The sequence below is a fragment of the Gymnoscopelus microlampas genome (genome assembly GCF_963454915.1).
Source record: "Gymnoscopelus microlampas genome assembly, chromosome: 10".
Classification (NCBI taxonomy): domain Eukaryota; kingdom Metazoa; phylum Chordata; class Actinopteri; order Myctophiformes; family Myctophidae; genus Gymnoscopelus; species Gymnoscopelus microlampas.
Window position 1 is genome coordinate 12,903,109 of NC_139947.1, and position 15,556 is coordinate 12,918,664.

The 15,556-nt window shown below is 43.0% G+C and overlaps 1 protein-coding gene across 1 annotated transcript in view; it reads right to left on the reverse strand.

Moving 5' to 3' along the window:
* Window positions 1-1,126: 1,126 nt before the first annotated feature.
* Window positions 1,127-15,556, reverse strand: part of LOC311054076 (cadherin-4-like) — a gene marked incomplete at its 5' end in the record, with an annotated part of 117,848 nt that continues 103,418 nt past the window's right edge. The window contains 5 exons of the mRNA XM_084069956.1: window positions 1,127-6,511; window positions 11,063-11,227; window positions 11,633-11,772; window positions 12,529-12,765; window positions 13,522-13,761. Coding sequence (XP_083926082.1) covers window positions 6,305-6,511; window positions 11,063-11,227; window positions 11,633-11,772; window positions 12,529-12,765; window positions 13,522-13,761 — 989 coding nt within the window. The 3' untranslated portion in view covers window positions 1,127-6,304. The remainder of the gene's footprint in view (window positions 6,512-11,062; window positions 11,228-11,632; window positions 11,773-12,528; window positions 12,766-13,521; window positions 13,762-15,556) is intronic.

Genomic DNA, 15,556 nt, shown 5'->3' on the forward strand with positions numbered 1-15,556 from the left:
ATGAAAAAATATATTAATACATTCATATAAGTATCTTTATTCTAAGGTAATTCTACATGTTTCGGTAGTGACACATTTTGGGAGAGGAAAGATATTCCAAAAGATTATGAAAATACAATATGATAATTGACTGTACTTTTACTAAATATGTGTCCCTTAGATCTGGTGCAACGTGAATATGGTCAAAGTCTTTCCAAAATAGAATTAAAATTTCACACAATTTCCAACTCTGAATTTGAACCAATTCGGTAGAATGGCTCATATATATAAATGGTAGATTGTATTGTATTTGACCAGATATGGCATATCAATAAGATATGGTCAGTATTCAACAGAAAATCCAATGAAATATTTTGGGATTCTGTTCCTTTTCACCCAGTGTAAATTACCAGATTACCAGACACACAAAATAGTGAATCTTTACAGGCTTCTGAGCTTGTAAATCTGCTATTTGTGCCAGTTGCCGTACAACAAAGTATATAGGGCTCAAGGGGTTAAGCAGGCAGATACCAGTGGTGGAAAGTAACTTAGTACTGTACTTAAGTACAATTTTGAGGTATTTGTACTCCTTGTCTTGAGTATTTCCAATTTCCAATACTTTTACTTCTACTCCACTACATCTCGGATCCAAATATTGTACTTTTACTCCACTAAATTTATTTGAAAACTTTAGTTACTAGTTACTTTGTAGATTTTGATTAATATTACAAAACATATATTAACCACTTCAGTCCTATATACATTTTGGCCATTTGAAAATAGCCGATCTACAAGAGCTGGTAGACTGCTATTTTCAAAAGCTTTTTATACATTTGAAAACTTGAAATGGGACATTGTGTATAATGAGTACTTTTTCTTTTGCCACTTAAAGTACATTTTGATGCGAATACTTCTGTACTTTTACTCAAGTAAATTTTGAATTCCGGACTTTTACTTGTAACAGAGTATTTCTATATTGCAGTATTGATACTTTTACTTAAGTAAAAAATGGCAGCACTTTTTCCACCACTGGCAGATACAGACAACATTCACAAAAGACTACGTAACTTGTGACCAAAAACTTCCCATACAGAAAGCACTGACAGATTGAGGAGCCAGAAGGCAGTGGTCTCAGAAGGAGGGAAAACTTTATTCATAACACATGGTGCTGACGGAGAATCGTCAGCTGAGCTTCTATATTACAAGTTTGATCTGCAAGGCTGCATAATTATGTACGTTAACGTATTTGGAAACCAAGATCGCAGTGGCACTAGAAACACGCTTAAAACAGACTCTCCCCCCCCCCCCCCTTTTTTCTTATTTACATTTTCTTCACTTTTCTTACAAAATGGTACAAAGAACAATACAAAATATTTGTGCTGTTGACAGTTTTACAAAAAAGTATTTTGACTTGATAACTGTGCAATTATTCTTTTTTTCTCCTTTCTTTCTTTCTTTCTTTCTCCACTTGAATCTATGTGAGTATGGTACACCAGAATTCATTCTGGCTGCAGCCTCGGTCATGCGGGCTGCAACACATTTTAAAACATTGTATGGTTACTGTTATAGAACTCTTCTGTCCATTATAAAAAAGACACATGCAAGAAAAGCTCAAATTGTACAGTTGTATTTTGCCAACTCAGTCGGTTTAGTTTCAAGCAATTACTACATTATGTACACTCAAACTTGAGCAATATTCGGGCACCTCGAATTTGACCCTGCTTCCTTTCTTACACAGTAAAATCCTCAGTGCTAATTTAATATTCGTATACATTACACACACACAGTTATATTAACACTCAGGATTTTACAGTGTAGTGGTCCTGGCCATTGCAGAACTCCATTCTAATTGCTGCTTGAGCGCTTCATGTGTATCTCCACTGTCTGAAGTGAGACTAATTGTCATTTGTCAGTTAAGCTAACACCAGAGCCATGGCGAGAGAGAGAGTCCCGTAGACTTCCATTGTAAACGAAGAATATTCATATAATATGAAATATTCAATCATTTATTGTCCAAACCAACCTGGTTGATTTGGAATTTTCTTTCGGTATACTCAGAGATAATAATAAGAAGAAGAATGTGGATGTAACGCTTGTAATCGGGTGACTGTGACTGATAGTTACAAACACTATTGTGTACGTCAATCCCTCTCATTGGGTGATTATGAAGCACGCTCGCTACATGTACTAAGCGATCGCGTCGCGGTGAGATCAAAGAATGTCGTAACTCCATCTTCCAACCTGTCTGGCTAAAACCATTCAGGGGAAGCTGACTGGGTGGAAGGGCCAGGCAGGCCTATAATTGTGAACAGTTGTAAGATAGCCATTGTTAGAAAGCTAAACTTTAAGACATGTCACATGGCAGGTGTGAAATGCAACAGTTGTACCTTCATTATCCACCATGCGTCATTATGGGTTGAAGAGCCCCGCGCTAGCGCCACCCTCAGGTTTGTCGTGGAAATGTCACTACGAGAAGTTGACCGTACGGAGCAAGAACTGATCAATCATCCATCACTTTTTTTTGCATCCCCAGTTGCATTTCTATGGGGGGTTAGGTTTAATCACTTGAATCCCAGAATGCCTATTCTGAGGGGGACATTCGCCAAAAATAGCTGATCGGCTATTTTTGGTGAAGAGATTTGGTGCAGATGGAAAAAAATCTGTCCAAGTACAGTTGTAACTGAGGTCCGGATTTACTAAGAATAGAGTGTTTAACGGGTTAATTGAGTCCATCAATGCTTTGCTGCTCCTTATCACAGATAATCAATCATAACATTCACTATCACAATGACATTATGTCATTCTGTATATCGTCGCTGTCGGGCGGAAAAACATTTATCTCCACATTTCATCTTTAGTTCTTTTTCACAATGAATGCCCTATTCTATACTTAGTCATATAACAGTGTCATGCAAAAGTAGTGAAAATAGCCGATCTACAAGCTCACGTTACAGTATGCGATGCATTGAGCTTTATAGATCTACTCTTCTCACTATTCTTGAGAACAAATTGGTGAACATTTTCGTCTGTGACATCTGACATGCCCAAAATAGGAACGAGGAACAAGTTGAAAGTGGTTAAGTCTGTCAGAGGGTTTTATAAATATTTAACCAATGAAAAGTATTAACAAGAGCGATATGTGACAGACAGATGGGACCTGAAAGGTCATTTGCCTCAAATCTGCAAATCTACTTTACTGCTGGACCCCCTTTCAGGTCCCATGTCTAAGTATATAGGGAACATAAAGCATTTATGAATCATCAGTGCATCTGTGGCAGCAGGGGGCTCATAGAACACTCACATACAGTAAGGCCTAGAAGGGTGAATGTGGTGGGATACACTGTAAATGTTGGTTTCACATGGGACAGCAATTTGTTTTCTACTCCATAGTGTAGCCAACCTTGAACAGCGGCACACACCCACACACATAATTACGGCCGTAAGCTCATATAGAAATCGTGTAGTTCCTAATAAATGCACATGGCTTTCAGTGGTGAACTGTACCTTGCTGAGTATTGATTGACGACAACACGATCTAGAGTGGAGGGAAAAGAGCATACAAATCAAATAAAAACACAAAAAAACAAACATAGCATATACAAAATAATCCTGAATAACAGAATGTTGAAGCTGTGCTTGTTTTTTTTTAAAGAGATTATACTAAGCTGGGTTGAAGTGAAGACCTTATCCAGTGGAATCCACTCTGTTAACCGTGTCTGCAACTGCTCTGTGCTGAGATGTGTACTGAAAGGCCAAAACCTCACCGTCAGTTTCCGCCTCACAAGTTGCAGACATTAGTCTGTGAATCTATGATGTAACTGTCCTGTGACCTGTAGCAATTATTATTAGCAATTATGACTGCATCTTCCTTCCCTCGTCTACGCTGATCCCACTCTGTTTTCCTTTCACCTCAGGACTTCGTAACAGGCAGGGGGTGGGATTCAACAGGGACCTCACAATTCGATTTTTACAAAGATTCTTGGGCAATTATTCGATAAGATCACTATTCTTCAATATGTTGCAATTCATTGTGATTTTTATATATTGTTCACTTGTGTTGACCGGCATGAACATGTGTAGACTTTCACTAGCCATAATATGACAAAAAAGGTATTATAATACCGGTATATAATACCGACAGCGATACCAATCGTGATAAAAATAATTGTGATCTTATGCTGAATTTACTTTTCCGCCTCTAGCAGAGTGTGTCGACATCATCTTGTCAGACTTTCTGAGCGTGACTAGGTATCTCGTACAAGACGAGGAGCAGCTGAAAGGCAGTTAGGGAAAAGCAGAGTGGTTTCATGGAGAATTCCTCCTCATCACCACTCATCAAGGACTTTGTGGCGGCTCACTCAACTCAAGTCAAGGAGATTACTTCCGGGGATTCATCAACCCCTTAATTAATAGAGAGGATCTGGAAGCGGGATTAAACATACAACCCTGACCATTTCCTATCCAAACCACAAGCGGAGGCACTCCCAGCACCCAGCGTTGAGGAGCTGTCAGTAGAAATCACATTCTCTCTGCACAATAAAAACACTCGTTGCAATGCATCGAGCTAACATTTAAGAGCAGTTCAATGGGCACATAAGCGATGATCATTATTCATCGGAATCCCCTAATATCCCCTGTGAAACGTTTTGCATATTTAAATAATTTAACACCAAGACTAAAAATGTTTTAAAATATGAATTCCGGTGGAATGAAATATGATTAAGAAGTCTCTTGGGTAATGTGATTCCTTTTTGTCATTTAAAGACAACAATTTGTCTTCCGCAATGAGCGGCATCAGCAAAGCCATATGTTATTCATAGCTCTGTGCAGATCCTCAAAGAGCAGATCTCACAGTCTTTCTCATGAAGTTTGTAGTTCTTTCAGCGGGTGTTCCTCACTACTTCTCTGTACTGCCAAACATTTTCAGATGAATGAAGAGCCGTCTGAAAGGAGACAGATTGTGAGTGTTGCCAAATCCCTGGCTGAGGCTCAGCTTTCTCCTTTACTGTGACAGGGACTGGCAACAGAGATTGTACATCAAAAGTTTGTCATAATAACACACTGAATAAGAAAAAAAGAAAAAAGAAAAGAAAACTACACATAAGTGCAAACACGATTGAACGATTATGGCTCACACAGTTCAGTATGTAACCCTAGAAGAAGTGTTCGGTGTCATCTAATTATTATAAATATAAATCTATATATTTTTTGTACCCCCCTCTAACTGGTATCATGTTGATAACATTTGGGTGTGTGGATAAACATGCAAAACACCTTCTGAACTTAAATAACCCTCATATGTCAGCGACACAAGTGTTACAGTAGGTGCAAAAGTAATGAGAGCTCAACATGAACGCAACTGCTATCAAAGCCACTATTAATAAGGACACATACAATATCTTCTTTTCCAATGTTGTTCCATTCTTGTGATTTTATCACATTCAAGTTAGTTATGATCTAGGAGCTCAGATGTGCCAGACTCCAAAAATAAATGATTTTTCTGTAACTTACAATGAGCCATTGTTGGCTTATTTACAGTATGTCTAAACAGAACACCCTCATATAACACTAACATGTCATGTCCATGGCTACCACAGCTCTGCAGGAAAACACAAATGACATGGGAAGGTCCAGGTTTAAGGGTCAGGGGATATGGTGGGCAAGAAAGCCCAGAAAATGGCAACCAATCCTGAGTTAGCAGGAGTCTGCAAGATACGCACCACTGAAGGCACTTCTTTAACAACAGTGCTTCTGTTCTAAGTAATTCAAGTTCAAGAAAGAATGAGCCAAGGCCTTCCACACAGGAAGGACTTAAATTTCTGAATTGTTTCTGTCTTTTCTTCTCCTCAGACAAAGCAAGCAGCGGAGCCTAACGTATACGTATCTGCACAACGAGAAGAAACGGCTTTTGGTGAAGAAAAAGTTGTGAACCCTCATGAACAGGAAATGGCTCACATTTTAAGGGGAGTGTGGAAACAGAAGCTCAATTCAAACGCCAATAAACGTTACATGAGACAAACAACTAACACCTACATCTCGCATAAAACATATAATAAAACAAAAAAGCACATAAGCCTGCAGTCCAAAGCTCCATTTTCAGTCTGAGTTTTAGAGCTGGAGAGGAGGCTAAGAAATGGCTCCCAGAACTGCCTCTCGGCATGGTCCACTGTGGCAGATCATTTGATTGGTCGGTTGGTCAGTTAGTTTGTCAGTGTGTGTGGGGACAGAGCATGGCAGGCCAGCTGACGGGATAGAGGTGTGTGTATTTGTGTCTGCACGTGTACATATGTGTGTGTGGGTGCACATGTGTGAAAACGCACAGAGTTTAATCTTCGTCCCCTCCTCCATACATGTCCGCCAGCTTTTTGAAGCGGGGGCCCCAGTCGTTGAGGTAGTCATAGTCCTGGTCTCCTGAGCTGGAGGTGTTGAGGGAGCTGACGGAGCCGGCGGTGGAGCCGCCACCCTCGTAGTCGAACACCAGCAGGGAGTCGTAGGGAGGGGCCGTGGGGTCGTTGTCCGCTGCTCGCAGACCCTTGGACAGCACAGAGAGAAAGGAACACAGCCATCAGTATCCACAGGCCTATACGAGAACCAAGAATGCAATGAAGTTACAATGAAGTGAGTTGATTCAAACATCAGGACCTAAGAGTTGTACTGCTCCGGTTGCTACATGCTCCTTACAACTCAACCGGACCAAAGTGGTTTGGACCAACCTACTGTATAATGCCATCCTTGGAGCTCAACAACCTCAATAGTGGGTCTATCAATTATAATCCTACATATAATTAAGGAAACCTCTGTCAGTCAGTCAGTGCGCTGGACAATTGGGCAGAGAAGATTCCATGAAAAAGAATGGATTACAAGACTCAGCACAAAATATCCAGGGGGTTTAAACTTCTAAACTGCCCAAAATAACTGAAACTATCCACATATTCTTACTAACCTAAACAATGGAGTGGATCACCTACATCAACCACAGAGTTGAGTGGGAGATCTCATTGTTGAGTTAATGAGAATATTAATGGGGACACAGTGGCCACAGTTACATGGACACTCATGAATTCATTCAGAATGAATTCATTCCGAATGAACTCATTCTGAATAGAGGAATCTGATCCACTCACCTGTTTACATGGGACCTGAATAAAAGTATTCCTCGTTTACACGACCAAAGCATTCATTCAGAATATAACTTTTGACATGCGCAAAGTGGTTCCCGCCTACGCCCGGGCATGGACCAGGGGCCACTACCCGGAGCAGAGCTTCCCCTGGTGGGCATGGGAGGAGGCAATAGCCCCCTTGTGCCTCCGCGGCGGCGGAGGTCTATCGGTCGTAGGCAGGCCGGTAAGCAACGCACCGACTCCTGGCCAGGCAGCGTTGTATGCGGTGCAAGCCTGTGTTCCTTTGTCATCGCCGTTTTAATGCAAAAGTAGCAGATCTACAAGTTCAGACCAGTTTATTTTTTTGTATTGGTACCAGACACGGTAAAACGTAGGCTAGCCTATAGTATTTGTCACATTTCTCATGTAGGTACCGTACGATGATCATGTCATCGCGCATTCGCACATGGTCATTATAATAATAAATGGAGAGAGAGAGAGAGAGAGAGAGAGAGAGAGAGAGAGAGAGAGAGAGCGCAACACTACAGTCTATGATCAATGCGTTTCTGCATGCGTTTACGTGTGGATAGGGATTTTAAAAAAAAATCTTTGTCATGTGGCCAGGGATTCTTTTTAAAAACTGAGGACTAAAATACCTGTTTAGAAAAAGATCCCAGCAATCCTCAGAGCGTCCGTTCTCCTGGACAAGTCTGGGCTTAACCATTACAGGCTTATTAAATGACGCTATTAGAATCATTAATTTTATCCCGCAGGAGCGAGCGCTTCTCAGCACCAACCGTGGCTGAATTAGAGATTTGATAGGTCATTTTTGGACAATTCTGACAGCCCTACTAAGCACAGACATGCGCAAAGGAATGCATGTATTCCAAACGGACAGGAGCGTTTGGAATAAAGTGTTTACATGGTCAATTCCGATTGATTTAACCCGATTCAAACGGTCTATACCACCCCTCCTATTCGGAATGAAAATGCATTCGGGTCAGACTGGAATGGAATATTCTATTCCAATTGGGGTGTTTACATGAGCAAATCTATTCGGAATGAATTCATCCATTCATCCATTCCGAATAGAAGTGTATTCATTCCGAATACAACTGTCCATGTAACTGTGGCCAATGATACCAAGAGCCATCAACAATTGGACCATCAACAGGGAGCTAATTGTCTTCCAAATTGGAGGTGTGAACATCAGAACTGTGGATATGCTAACTGGGTTCAAAGACTGTATCCTTTTAGCATCTATCCCTTGGTTATAAAATATAGTGTAAACACATCTTTAAATGGAATTAAGAAATAGTTTTAATCCGAGGGTATGCGGTTACCCTAACTCAGAGATTAGACGACTCTGCCCTGCACAGTCTAATAGAAAGCACAAAGCCTTAATAACAGAAATAGTCTGCCTCATCCAGGCAGTTGGCCAATAGTCACTTTGAGTGACAGTTGGGACAAACACAGTCAGTGGGGCAAACGCAGTCCGCACCAAAAATATTTACGATTCTGTCCCTAACGGTACATAACTCGGACGGCGCTGATTCGACTAGCAGACCATCGGCTCGTCGTCGCGGGCACTCGCGCCTGGAGGCGCTCGGGCGCGACTCCTCATTCTCAAGGTCTGCTGAGTCGGCGCGCCTCCGTCATGGTCCAAAACTATACTTTATCGGCTTTATAATTATAAATTATAGTGTAAACACATCTTTAAATGGAATTAAGAAATAGTTTTAATCCGAGGGTATGCGGTTACCCTAACTCAGAGATTAGACGCCTCTGCCCTGCACAGTCTGAGAGAAATCACAAAACCTTAATAACAGAAATAGTCTAGATAAGCTTAATTAATTGCAAAACATGACACCCCTTATTCAAAACAGATGGCGAATGCATTCATCTCTTTATAGGACCTACACAGGTAATAAAATTACCTGTGAGACCTTTATGAATTGAACCTCACAGTCAGCAGTCAGTCAGTCAGTCAGTCAGTCAGTCAGTCAGTCAGTCAGTCAGTCACACGTAAAGACTGTCTGTTCTGCATAATTTTCCAAAGCACTTGCATGCAGATTGACACATGCAATGTTCGAATTAATGTTCTAATATTACTTAGCACAAATAGCTTAGCTGAAACAACGTAAACATTGACTTCTCTCATCAGGTAAATGACCGGGTTGTTACACACAGCCATGCCTTTGTAGCATTCAAAAATTGCCTAACACCTTCTTTGTCTATTCACAATCAATCATGATTGTTAACAAGCCATCTGAGTAAAATGTGTATGGTCATTCCAAAGGACCCTTAGAGACAGAGACTGTACCGTTTTGTTTGTCGGTGACAAAATGTGCATCTACTGTGTCCTTCGCCAGCACTTCTCTTGCAAATCTATGGGCTCTGTTTGTGGTTATTTCCCAACAACAGACACAATGTCACAGAGTTAACAAGCCAATGAAATGAGCTAACCTGGCCTTAACTCTTTCATTGCCACGGACGGGAATTCCCGTCCGATTCTGCAAAGGCTTTCATTGCCACGGGAATTTTTGTCCGTATATTTTTTAATTGTTTTATAAAAGATTGTGCTGTGATCTATAATCCGGAGTGACCACTTTCACTGTAACTCACACGGATACGGATATAACGTCATCCGAAGATTTCCGGCTCCATCCACTTTCTTTCTATTGGTTTCCTGCAAATGCATGTAACTCGAGTTCATTTGTTTTGCCCTGGATTCGACGAGACACAGTGTATTCAATGGGCTCTAAGCCTTTATTTACTAAACAGAGCTAAGCATTATTAAAATCAATACAACGTGTCGCGACATGTTGTGAGCTTGTAGATCTGCTATTTTTGGCAAATGTTCCCCCCGGAATTGGGATACTGGGGTTCAAACCGGTGTATAACCGGTGGTTAACCGCCAAGTATAAAGTTATTTTCATTTTCGGTCATAATGGAAACAGATATTCTCTCAAGTTTTCCTCGGGACATGCTGTATTTTGGGGGGTATATTTACATATTTACGTAACGTAATATGACATAAATGTAAGGTGCTACAAACACACAATGTAATTCAGGGGTGCCATGGATGAAACATTGTTTACAGGGGTGCCCGTTGCTAGTGAGAAAGAAAAATAAAAAATCAGAAAAATCAAAAACAGAACCATGCTGTTGTTACAGGATACAGTTGGAGATACTGTAGAGGAAGCCATGTTGCTGCTGTTCCACGAATAGACATTTCCTCCACTTCTACGGGAGGGCTCGAGAGACACTGTGGACAGGAAGCAATGCCTCCACCCCCTCAGGGATACAGTGGGTGGCCAAAATACCATGTGTTTGTTGTGCATGAGTTTTTACCAGACTGCTGGTAAAAACTCTGGAGAAACATCAGGTGTGTTTGACAAAGACAGACAGAGAGAGAGACAGAGACAGACAGAGGGAGAGAGAGGGAGAGACAGAGAGGTGGGTGGATCAAAGCTGAACAGCTGCCAACACTTCGAATGTGAATGGACTGTCACGAGCCTGTCAATCAGCGTTTTCTTGCATGTGTGTACCAAGATTGTGTGCGTGTGCGTGCATGCGTGTGCGTGTGCGTGTGTGTGTGTGTGTGTGTGTGTGTGTGTACTGTGATACTGTAACAGTTGTCATGAAAAACTAAACTCAACCATTGCTTCTACCAACATACTTTGGCTTACAGATTGAACAGCATCCAACAAATCATAATCACATTAAATGCGTAAAAGCGTGCATGGAGAAATACTGACGACTCATGAAACTAATGAATTATGAGGGTGTTTTTGCGTGCGTGTGTCTTCCAGCTTTGTGAGGACCAAAGTGGAAATTGTGGAACATGAGAAAAATTGTGAGGACATTTCCTGATCCTTGCTTTTCAAGGGTCTATTTTAACGTTAGGCCCTTAGGGTTAGGTTTAGCTCTAAGTTTAGGTTAGGGGAATTAGAATGAGCGTGTGCCCACATTAAACTCACCTCATGGATGAAGTCTCCTATGTCTCCGGGGTGGGGGACGAGAGGCCGGATGGGATACTGTGACTCGGGGATGATGGGGCGTTCGTCCACCCTGCGGACACCTGGAGGCTTACTGATGATGTGCTCCAGAGAGTCTGGCTGCTGAAGCTGGCTCAGGTCATAGTCCTGTCACAGGGAAACAGCTGGATCAGTGTTGCTTTTTGAGATAGATGCTAGCTACTGTATGTAATTTAGATGCTAGGTATGTTGTGTACTTGTATACAGGTGCCCAGTATGTTATTTAAATAGATGCTAGCTATGCAGGCTAATTTAGATAGATGCTAGGTATGTTGTGTGCTTGTATACAGGTGCCCAGTATGTTATTTAGATAGATGTAAGGTTTAAGGTCTGCTTGTGCTCCTAGTTACATTGTAGCACATACTTGTTTTCTTAGCCATTGTAATTCCTCCACCACCACCCCTGGTGTTGACTGACATGGGTTCATGTACCATCAATTTGTAATTTGCTCAGGATAAGAGTGTCTACTATCTGGCTGCGTTGTCCCCAGGTGTTCCATGTCCGTGCGCTCACCTGGTCCTCCTCGCCCCCTCCCTCCTCGTCGTATTTCAGGATGTTATCTCGGACGTCGTCCTCAGGATCGATGAGAAGCTGCTTCGTCTGCCTCTCCTTTTCTCTGCGCTTCATCCACACCACGAACAGAAGCACCATACCTGTAGGACACAGCCATTATGTTCAGCTTCAACCAGGTGGTCCACACTTATACAAAACATCATCATTTTGGGCTACCATCCCTCAACACACACATTGAGAAAAAAACACATGCACACGCACGCACGCACGCACGCACGCACGCACGCACGCACGCACGCACGCACACACACACACACACACACACACACACACACACACACACACACACACACACACACACACACACACACACACACTCCATCAAGTGTTAAATTCAGCTGGAAAGCAGTACGGCTGCAGCTGCAGGTGTACATGAATCTCAAATCTGTTTGAAAAGTGCATGAGTGCTGCAACACATGGGAATAAAGATACCCGGCAGCGTAATGTGTTTCCAAGACATATAGCATATATTTATCCTAACAGACAAAGACTTGTATGTCAACAGACGCAGGAGAGGATTTCAACGACCGGGGCATTCATCTATAATACAAACTGTTTATGTGTTACAACCTGCTGAATGTTTTATGATGGCCCAATACACTCTGCTTATGAGAGATGCCAATCAAATAAAATCACTGCCAATTTTGACACTATGGCTGTAAGTCAGTGTGTGTGAGTGTGTGTGTGTGTGTGTGTGTGTGTGTGTGTGTGTGTGTGTGTGTGTGTGTGTGTGTGCGTGCGTGCGTGCGTGCGTGCGTGCGTGCGTGCGTGCGTGCGTGCGTGCGTGCGTGCGTGCGTGCGTGCGTGCGTGCGTGCGTGCGTGCGTGTGCACTTACTGAGAAGAATGATGATGCAGATAAGTATAGAAATGATGGCTCCAGTGCCCAGCCCCGCGGCAGCCACAGCCCCCAGGGTGGTACAGTCTCCGTTCTCATCGCAGGGGCACACCTTCAACCTGATGATGGACCTATTGGACAGGGGAGGGTTCCCCGAGTCCGACACGATTACAGGGACCTCGTACATCCCCGGCTCCAAATACACTTGGTACCGCAAACCCAAACGGGCATAGTCCCCTGTGATGAGAGAGAGCGAGAGAGGAGTTGCTATACCGATGACAATGAACACATAAGACACGTTTATTCAAACAATGGACGTCCTGTATCGCTCCTAACTCCGAGGCAATACTTCATAATAGTAAACATTTTGGCAGACAAGCTGTCTGTCTGTAGCAGTGGTACTCAAACGTTTTCATGTCAAGGACCCCCAAATTAATATGGATTAGATCACAGACCATCATCTGAACGTTTTTGTGCCACGGACCCACATACAAGATGTGTCTGTTGTTAAAATGTAAAAAAAAAATATTCCAAATGTATAATGTAAACTGGTTAAACTGATTTTGGTGCAATATCATTTTGGATGGAATGGAATCCCCTCAAAGACCCCTGGGGGTCCCCAGACCCCACTTTGAGAACCACTGGTCTATAGGATGAAAAATAACTGATAGACAGAGCTTTATTGATCCCACGGGAGAAATTCAGTTGTCATCGCAGAAGGCAGCATGTCTGCCAGAACTTTGTCTATAATGCTAAAGTATTGCATTGGAGTTACACGTTTGCGGCATCTCCCTTAGACCTTGCTGGTGTTCCTGAAAATCGCACCTCATCAATGCAGGAGCACGCTTCTACTTTCTTCCACAAGCTAAATGCTTATAAAAGGAGCACTGTGGAGCACATCAATACAGATCCTATATAACTTGTTCTGGTATATGAGTCTTTGGTACTAGTACAGGCCATACTGTATGTCCTCTGCCTACGACCTCTCCCCACCGTTGATCCGGGTTATGGTCCAGTTACGCCGAACGCTGGAGGGGAAGCTGGGCAGCTCGAAGACGAAGGGCCCAGCGTTGGGCTCGATGTCCGCGTCGACGGCCGTGATGTTGACCCCGTTGGCATTCCTGTTCACCCGCTCACAGATCTGAGACTCCTTGGGCACCAGCGCCGGGGGGTTGTCATTAATATCTATCAGGTATATCTGCAGAGTGCCCGTCCCGCTGGCTGCAGGAGAGCCTGGAAGCATGAATGAGATTAGGAGGAGAATATGAGGTCCACAAGACACAATGGAAGGGATTGATGGAGAAGGAAGCAGAGAGAATGAGACGGCCAAGGGAAGGCAGACAGGGAGAAGGAGAATAATGAAAGGTGTGGGGGGGGGGGGGGGCAGAGAAAACAGTAAACATACAGTGCAATCAATACAGCCCTGTAGTGAATGAGATGGAAGCTGAGAGTTTGTATTTGTCAAATGAGAGAGATGGAAGAGAAAGGCCCAGAGGAGACTTTCTGTGTTTGACAGAAATACTTCTGACAGATCTGTTTTCTACTTCTGCTCTTCCCCTTATGGCCAAATCAAACCCTTCCAACTCTGTCAGCAATACATGCACACCCAAACGCCCAGAGAGGCACAGAGGTTCAGTAATGATGAATGTAACACAATAAAACAAGTCCACGTCTGGGTGGATTTTTCAACACTAGAGGTTCGGGCCTCACACCTACAGTATGTCGCACCGCCGATCCGACCAATCGCATTTGACTCCATACTGTATACGTGCATACGAAAATCTCCATTAATGTGCATTTGACATGGTTTCTGTTGTGTCTGACATCAGTACATGTTGAAAATCTAATCTCCATTATGTGCATTTGGTTTATGTTGTGTCTGTGATCAGTGCACGTTTTATCTCCATAGACACGCATTTGATTCAATATATGTGCATTTGACCCCATATTATGTGCATTTGACCCCATAGTATGTGCATTTGACCCCATATTATGTGCATTTGACTCCATACATGTGCACTTGACGGTGTCCGACATCAGTGCTGACAGGGGCCAATGTGCATTTGCCTCCATATGTGCGGTGGTCCACCGACTGCACGACTGCACCACCCATTAGGCCATTTGAATACAGGATACATTGAGAGGCCCCCACAGGACGTGTTTGTGCACAAAGGCCCATCTGTCTGCTGTTTTATCACTTTCACGATACTTCTGAGAGAGTTCACTCTTCCGTGCCAGTGAACATTCTCACACATGCATGCACGCATACAACGCAAAGGCACGCACAGACAAATCTCGAAGCTATTTGCAGTGATTACACAGAAAAACAACATCAGTAACAGCTTTCCGGGGGAATAATAATAAAGAATTGTGCGTGTGTGTGTGTGTGTGTGTGTGTGTGTGTGTGTGTGTGTGTGTGTGTGTGTGTGTGTGTGTGTGATGGAGGATAGCTTTGTAAAAAAATAAAGAGATTTGTGAGCAGTGTGAGCAACAGAGGTGGGTGTCAGGGGTTGGCAACCCTTGGCTGCCTCCAATTAAGAATCATTTTCCCACCACACCCCATTTTACCCCCTGCGGTGGGAAAATGATTCCCACCACACCCCGAGAACTACCCCAAGAACCCACCATGTGGCTCAGATAAGAACTGTAATTTACAAAGACTTATGCAAAACCGACATATACTGTACGTATCCACCAATTAAACATGGCAACAGAGCAAGACATTCTTACAAGGGAGAGACACATACCCAGATTAAGAGATTAAGAGAGAGAGAGAGAGAGAGAGAGAGAGAGAGAGAGAGAGAGAGAGAGAGAGAGAGAGAGAGAGAGAGAGAGAGAGAGAGGGGTCGGGGAGGCTATACCGTCAGTCACCCTGTTATTCAACATCACTGGATCAGGTATTGATCTGGGTTCAGCAGGTTGCATGCAGGAAACACACACACACACACACACACACGCACGCGCGTGCGTGCACGCACACACACACACACACACACACACTCCTGTTCTGTCATCTCAGTTATGCATG